This window comes from Trachymyrmex septentrionalis, unplaced genomic scaffold (assembly GCF_001594115.1).
Source record: "Trachymyrmex septentrionalis isolate Tsep2-gDNA-1 unplaced genomic scaffold, Tsep1.0 scaffold223, whole genome shotgun sequence".
In the NCBI taxonomy this organism is placed as follows: Eukaryota; Metazoa; Arthropoda; class Insecta; order Hymenoptera; family Formicidae; genus Trachymyrmex; species Trachymyrmex septentrionalis.
The window spans coordinates 119,070-127,361 of record NW_017305379.1 but is presented as its reverse complement, the minus strand read 5'-3'; the positions used below and the strand labels follow the sequence as shown (position 1 = coordinate 127,361).

The 8,292-nt window shown below is 34.8% G+C and overlaps 1 protein-coding gene across 4 annotated transcripts in view; it reads left to right on the top strand.

Moving 5' to 3' along the window:
• The window catches only part of LOC108748499 (protein kinase C and casein kinase substrate in neurons protein 1), a 62,229-nt gene that overhangs the window by 46,533 nt on the left and 7,404 nt on the right, over positions 1–8,292 (top strand). For 3 of the 4 annotated variants that reach the window (XM_018486717.1, XM_018486714.1, XM_018486715.1), the window contains exons 2-4: positions 5,741–6,132; positions 6,720–6,908; positions 7,861–7,881. In XM_018486717.1, the coding sequence (XP_018342219.1) occupies positions 5,770–6,132; positions 6,720–6,908; positions 7,861–7,881 (573 nt within the window). In that variant the 5' untranslated portion in view covers positions 5,741–5,769. The remainder of the gene's footprint in view (positions 1–5,740; positions 6,133–6,719; positions 6,909–7,860; positions 7,882–8,292) is intronic. The other variant, XM_018486716.1, reaches the window with a different exon arrangement.

The following is an 8,292-nucleotide window of genomic DNA, read 5'->3' as shown; positions in this document are numbered from 1 at the left end:
TGTGTGTTCCATTGTTATTTACGTATCGATAAATAAAGGAGGATGTATAAATAATTCTGTGCAAATCCTGTACGTCGTTAATCACCCCTGCTATTTAGAAGTTGCATCGTGGAGGGGCGTTCACATCTTCTCGTCACTGCACGCGAGAGATTATGGTTAGTCACGTTTATTTACAAGCCCTTTATCTTATCCACGCGCTTTCAGCCACAAGACACTTCATCCGGAGCGAAGATGAATACGTGATGTCATCTGCAACCGGAGCGTTTCGAAAAAACACAAAGACTGCGCGAAGTTCATCTGCCGCGACGCTCGAGCGATTTTTATAGAATTATTTCTGTCTCCTCTATTTCTCTTTGAAGAAAGAATTTCTTTCTCCACAATTTTCTGCGTTAAATTAATTTTAACAAATTTCATTTTTAACATATTCTATTTCTTCTCGTAGCATGAACAGAAATATGTAAAAATATAAAAAAAAATTCGAAATTTATACAAACACTGTTTTTTAGATGGAAATGTGTTTTATTAGGACATATTTTTCTGTTTATTTTATTAGATAAAATATTTTTATGTTTTCATATTCTAAAAATAATTACGTGTATTCGTAACTAAATGACTCTGTAGATATTTGTTTTATTAAATGTGTTGTAATTGTGCACGTAATTGCGCTACACATAAAAAGTGGCTTATCGCATCCTTTTCTCTCGTATTTTATCATTTGCAATTTTCTTTGATTAAAGAAGTGGAATTTGAAAGATAAAAAAATTATGGGGAACAAAATTACACTTTACGAATTTTCAACCATTGTACAATACATGTAGAATTTCGCGGCCTCGTACTGGTTTGTACGTGAAAGCGTACAACTTTCAACGAGGGCAACACGTGTGCATGCTTAAGAAGATACTCGGGAAGATATAACGCACGTACGATGCACCAGACACCCTTATACGCGATAATAATGACATAACAAAACAACGGCGCGACAATAATGATTCAGCATATGATACATTCGTGCGTTTCTCTTGCACGCGCCATTAGCGCAAAGTCAGGTTGTTACCGAAGGTATTCTATCGTTAATAACCGACAGACGTTTTTATTAACTTACAATTTTTATCATCAATAAATCGGAAAATTATAAAACTTATAATGCTGGTGCAGCTGCGAATAAAATTACTGCTAAATGAAGATATACGTGAACTTTATATTGTATAATTCTACGCTGAAAATTCTAGTTTATTTTTATAAATAAAGATAATCGAAAAAAAAATTTGAGAAATATCTGATTTAAACACAATTTATACTTTTTCACGAGATTTTGCTGTTAATAACGAAATTTACAAATGCGAATAACAAATACGGTACAATTGCACGATCGCAATTATTAAATTCCGCACATTCAGTTTTATCGAGGTACAATATAAAAAATTTCTTTTAACAGAGCTACGCATGGCTCGACCTTGCTATTCACGAAAATATGAGTGACATATTTTACGGTATCTGCATACGCGGCATTTTCCAACATTGCGGCACGCTTTTGAAATGTCAACCGCATACACGTTACCTCAATGTCATGCGTGTAATTTAGCTCTAATTATCGTTTTTTTTTTTTTTAAGGTTGAAGACGACCTTATTTAGCAAGCATAAGTACTTGAAAATTTCACATTACGGTGACACACATAATTATAAGGATTTAACATTGATCCCAATTACTTTCTAAGGTGCCCAATTTAATCTAATTAAATTCAAGATTTTAATATATATAATAATATTTGATATATATACATAAAATACAAATAATATTGTACAAAATCTAATATATAGGCTCTAATCTATAATCTATATAAGGTATAATCTGTAGATACATACTTGCACTGCTTCCTCATCGATGATAAATTACACTGTATTTCCGAAGTCTAGTCTCGTTAAGTCCAATATCCAATTATTTAGTATATCGTTAGACTATTTTAGCTGTGATTAAAAAACTCATTACGTGAACCATGACTCGCGTCAATCGTATCTTATGCTAGTAGTTACGATATAAGCTCCGCCTTTGTCCGCCACAGTCCGCCGACAAATCCTGCGGTTTTGCACGAAGAAGAGCGTAATCGATTAATCGTTCACGCTCAACAGCGCCTTCGAGATCGCGAGCGATCCGGCCAGCGGAGCAACATTCCACGATCCAGAACGACCGTGCCCATTCCGATCGAGTTCGAAGCGAAGGAAAGGGCTCGACCGTCGAGGAAACGTGTAGCGTGTTTCATACACGCGAGATGGAAAGCTACAATTCTTTATTTCACCTGTTCATGACGCCGAAAATTGGATTTCAACTCGGAACCTTGATATGACCTTCTCCTCGACCTACCCAAGCTGATCGGTCATTCCCTGGGCTGGTCTGGTGGCATTCCTCGGCCTACGCCTCCTTATTCTCCTTCGTCACCTTTATGATTTCTTCCTCTTCCTCCCTACAGACGTCAACGTAGTCTAATCTTTACAGCATCCAAATTATTTGGACTTTCCTGTTGATCAATAATCAATAAAATGCCACGCACTGAGATACTAATAAAATACCACGTTGCAATAATTATGTTAAGAAAAAATTAAAAAGATCTCAGTCTCAAGAAATACAGACATAATCTTTTACAATGCAAAAGTGCTGTCTTTTAATGTCTAATGTTTATTTCTACTAATGTAGATCAACTTGAATCTCGGTTTAATTTACTCGTTACCCTTTTCTTAGAATCAAGAAAAGTTAAAAAGTAAGTTAAGCCAAGATTAAAGTTAATCTACGTAGAAACGAGCATAAATGTTGGTTATGATTCTTTGAAGATTATACAGTCTTCTATTTCACTATGATACTTGTTGAGAGAAAGTGCACAGTTGCACGGCACAAATGCATTTATCTAAGATACGTAAACGTATGATTCTATATGCATATTACAGAACTGTTCAAGAATATATCATTCCTATAAGCATTTGCATTAAAACCCATGCAAATTTTATATAGTCTGGAGAACCGCTAAACCTTCGTCGATATTTCTTGCCGCAGTGCGCAAATAACTCTGCAAATTTCTATGCGAACATCCAATAAATCAAAGCACTGCACGATAATTTTCAAGAAACGATAGTTTATTATACGTAATACCTAATAATTTTAATCATTTAGGCATGCAACTAGCTCCAGAAGTAGCTAAGAAATACGATAAATCATGAGATTTAGATCTAGATTTTTAACGGATATAGATTTCAATATTCGTCATAAATATATGAATACGATTACTCCTTAAAGAATGTGATAAAGTTTGTCTGCATTTCTCTTTCTCACAATTATGCAATTCGCTTTCGTGAAATCAGTACTTCGATCTTTCAGTTCAGATAGTAATTTCATTACATTAACTCTTCTTAACTTCAGTATTTGTTATAATTATGAATTTGATTACTAATTAAAAAATGTGAATTTGATTATTAGTTAAAAAATTTGTCTGCATTCCTTTTTCTTTTTCTCATAATTATGCAATTAACTTTCATCGTGAAATCAATATCTTTGATCTTTCAATTCAGATAGTGTAATTATACATTTAACTCTTCTTGACTGATGCAATCGGTGCTTTTTCATTTCCCTCGCAACTTGTCGACTTGCAGCACGAGAAGACGAGCTCAAGAACCGAAGAAACAACGGAACTTTAATTTTTTCTCTCTCCACAATGAGGTATCTTACAATCTACGGAACGACGGATCTCGCGTCCCTAGATCTCATTCTCGTCGACTTTCACCGGAGACTTCGGTTTTCAGCAAGGACGTTTCTCGACGCACGGTCCACGAACACTCCCATATATTCACGAATGACTATTGTCTCGTCGACTAAACGCAGCCACTTGCTTCCTTTTTGATTCATTTTCTTGCGATTCCATACGTCGCATTGTTCGTATATTTTTCTAATGAAGAGCAATTTAACGTGTAGATTTTAATACTCGATTACAAAACTTTTGATAGTTATACATATATACTCGATAACAACAAGAATTTATATTCTGATATTTAAAAATTTTTTAAATATCTAAAAAGTCTAATCTCTTTTTTCTACAATTAAAAAATTTTTCTGTTATGCATTTATTAAGCATTTGGAATAGCTTGGGATACCTTTTTTTTCTTGTTTGAAAGAAATGAAGCTGTTTTTATACTTTATAATTCACGCTGTTAGAACACAACAAGCAACGCTGATATTGTTAGCCATAAAATTCCATCAAGCAATTCCGTAACCGTTGATGACTAGAGCCGGAGAATGCATGCTAGATGCACTGCATTTGCATACGAACGAGCCTCGCCGAGCCGTTGCACCTAATTGTTAGTCCGCTTGACCCAATCGAGAATCACCACACGCGCAGCATCGCACAAACGCTAGTTTTCATTCTCTTGACTTGCCGCCTTGCAATAAAATCACGCTTTGCGAGAGACTCAGAGTGATTCCAAAAGAGTATCCTCTCAATGACAGTTTTATTCAATGAGTTTCTCGGTTTTTTTTTGTTTGTTTTTTTTTTTTTTTGAAAAATAAAAAAGAACGGCATATCTCTGATTGACATAAACACCGCATCGACATAATTCATGTCTAATTTGATTGGATTATTTTAGATGAAAATGAAAAATCATATACGAATGAATTTGTCGATCACTTAAAAAAGATTTATAAAACTTTGCTTGCGCGAAACCAATGCCTTAGTGTGTTATTCCTATAATAATACATTATACGCGGAGCGAAAAATCCACAAGATACGTAAACATATCACGACGTGTCAGCACATACGAATGTCGAAGCAGAAATGTGATGGCTTCGCGAATTGGGCCAATCGATGATCCAAACCAAAGCGTAATCCAATAACTACCCATGCTCGCTCTAGCAAATATTCAACATTCCTACGTAGGAATAGCTACACACGTCCGTTTACAGCTCATGAATTCCTCACCGATAATCCAAGGCTCCAAGGAATTTGCAACTTTTCGAAACATAAAACAGAGAAAGATGGCGCTATATTTAATAAAAATACATAGAATAAGAAATCTATTCTGATAATACTATTATTTAATTGTTGTGTAGAAACCGATTAATTGGATATTCAAATAAAAATTAAAATCTGCATGAATACGTTTGTAGTATTTTTTTCTCTAAGGCAGTATAAGATATATCATTCATTAAATAAATATTTCTTATCGATATTTTTCTAATCAATATTTCTAATTCAATATTTCTAATTCAATACTTCTAATCGAACGATGTGAATAGCTGCTCAAATATCACGTATTAAATGATACTTCGCACAACTAGTAATAACATATTGTAATTTCTTATTCTCCTAATTGAATTCTTTTCTTTATTGTTTTGTAATAATATATTCATTTCATATTAATTCTTTTCTTTATTGTTTTGTAATAATATATTCATCTTTGAATAACTTTTTCTCTTATTAAGTCTCTATTGTATTCTTCATCAAATGAGTCCTATATAATAGTGTTTATCAGTCTTACAACCGTTCCATGTAGAAACAGTAATGACCGTAATTTACGAGAGATTTTTTTCACCTCGCGTATGTGGACTCAAAAGCTATTAGTACACGATGATACAAAGGTGCCTAAATTAAATACCACTTATATGTATTATAAAATTTTGTATGACGCATTATCAAATTTCTTTCCGCCACTTATTGAATAACTTTGTCATCTTTCTAATTTTCCGTTCTACTTTGATTTCCAGGTGAAGGGGATTTCTCGACTTAGGCTAAGATGTCACATCACAGCGACGACAACATGCTGATAGCGACGTCAGACTCCTTCTGGGAGCCGGCTAACTACAAGCGAACGACGAGGAGGATCGAGGACGGCCACAAGCTCTGTGACAGTTTGATAGCTCTGGTTCAGGAAAGGGCAGAGATCGAGAAGAACTATGCCAAGGCGCTCAAAAACTGGTCGAAGAATTGGAACGATAAGATCGAGAAGGGACCCGAGTACGGTACAACCGAAGCAGCGTGGAAGGGCGTCCTGGTGGAATCCGACAGGCTCTGCGATCTTCATCTCAGGGTTAAAGAGAACCTCTGTAACGACATCGTTCAACAAGTCAAAACGTGGCAGAAGGATACGTATCACAAGGTAAAAGGGCGGTATCATTGAGATCGATGAATTATTTAAATTTCGATTTCGAAATCATATCATGAAATTTCTGAATTTTTCTCGTGGAATGATGGACGACAAGATCGCTAGACTGTTTCCATTTCTCTCGTATTTTTGAATGAGAAAATAATAAACGGCGTAAGTTTCGAATGATCTTAATTTATTTTCCACTAATTTGAAAATATGAGGTTTAATTCTCTGATTTTCGCAATAAACTCCTTCTAGATTTATAAGCTTATTGGCATCAGTTATATATTAATTTGATTGTGAATTTAATAATATGACATTACATTTTCAGCTTTGGCATAACACTATGTTTCAAGACCGAATAGTAATCGGCACGTGGTTGTAAAAGCACAAAGTGGTGAAATGTTTAAAATTTATAGAAATTATTAGGCGTAAGGTCTCATTCAACGACCGAAAATATCAATACTTATTTATTTTGAGTTATCGATTGTCATATACTTATTAAAATAGTTCTCTAATGTTTGTCAACTAATGATTTACTTTAAATGAGTTTCTGTGATAGTGGCTGATGTCGCACGGGTTTGGTTCCGTGATTGCAGTCGATGATGACCCTGAAGGAGCGCAAGGAAATGGAAGACTCGTTTAAGAAGGCGCAGAAGCCATGGGCGAAACTTTTGCAGAAGGTTGAGAAGGCGAAAGCAGAGTATCACAACAGCTGTAAAACCGAGCGGACCGCGGCGAACATGGAAAGGAACGCCTCGGCGGACAGTTCTCTCTCGCCAGATCAGGTGAATGTCGTTACATTTCCATTGTATCTTACCGGACACCGTTACATCACTTGTCACTTGAAACGTACTATTAACTGATCTGCGCAACATATCACATATTACCATAGAAATCACTTCGTCATTACGTTCACTTTTAAAAAGACTAGCGGATTGTAATTGAGCCGCGTCGTGGATATAATCGCACAAATCGCATGGATTTCTTTCTAACGAAGTAATATACTTATCGTAATATTATATAATAACATTCTTATGGTACAGAACACGAAAAATTTCCAGATTTATTTAAATATTTTTATACATTATTTATAACTACGTTGGAATTCAGATGAAAATATAAATAGAACATACGTAAATGTATATAAATGATGCGTACATAAGTTTTGGTGAAATATCTAAAATTTAAATATATAGATGTAGATTTGAAAATAATTTTGTAGGACTATTTAAATAATTAGATAGAAAATTCAAGCATGATGAACGGTATCACCAAAAGTTTTGACAATCTAGTAATTAGCTTAGTTTATTATAATTATTTCGATAGTTCAACAAAATTATTTTCAGATTTATATATTTAGCTAAACTTGTACTTCACTACAATCATTATTTCCATGTAAAATATTGCAACTGATGACAAATTAAATTAGTGTTCTATTCCATAACTGGTAATTAGCAAACGTGCACGTTATAAATTAATTATTTTAATTAACATCGCTATGTAGAATATGCGATTAAAATCTGTGAGACTTAAGTGACTTGACCTCGCAATATAAATATATATTCGCGTTATTATTGATACTCTTTTCGAGTTGACGAGACAACTGGATTCTAAACGAGCGCAACGTATACTATTAACATATCTTATATTGTATAAACATTTAGTCGCGCATCTCGATCTCAAGTGCGGCTCTATATACGATAGATACAGTTGTTCTCTAGCAAGTATTATTTACAGATGGCCCGAGGCTCTGAAAACGTACGTTACACCTTATTCTTAAGAATTCTTGCATGCGCCGCTACTCTTTTCTTGCTTGACGTTTCGCGGTAAGCTAACGATACGCGACTCTCGTTCGCTTCTGAACGCGGAGTTCCTCTTGCACGTCTGTGTGTTTCTTGCCCAACGTCTCTCTTATTCGGAACGGAAAGGATACTTTGTAACGATCGCAGTACAAACCGAACTATACACACGCACGTTCATTCCGCTTCTTGTACGATAGTAATTATACGAATGATACCCAAGAGTGACGGGACGCGATTCTGTAACGCGAAAGAAAAACTGTATTGCAACTTTCCATCTGAGTTTCGTTATCTTCGCTATACATTGTTCTAATTACCGTTAAAGTCACGGAGGAGAAATTGTAATGCAATAAATCTAGAGTAGTTCTGA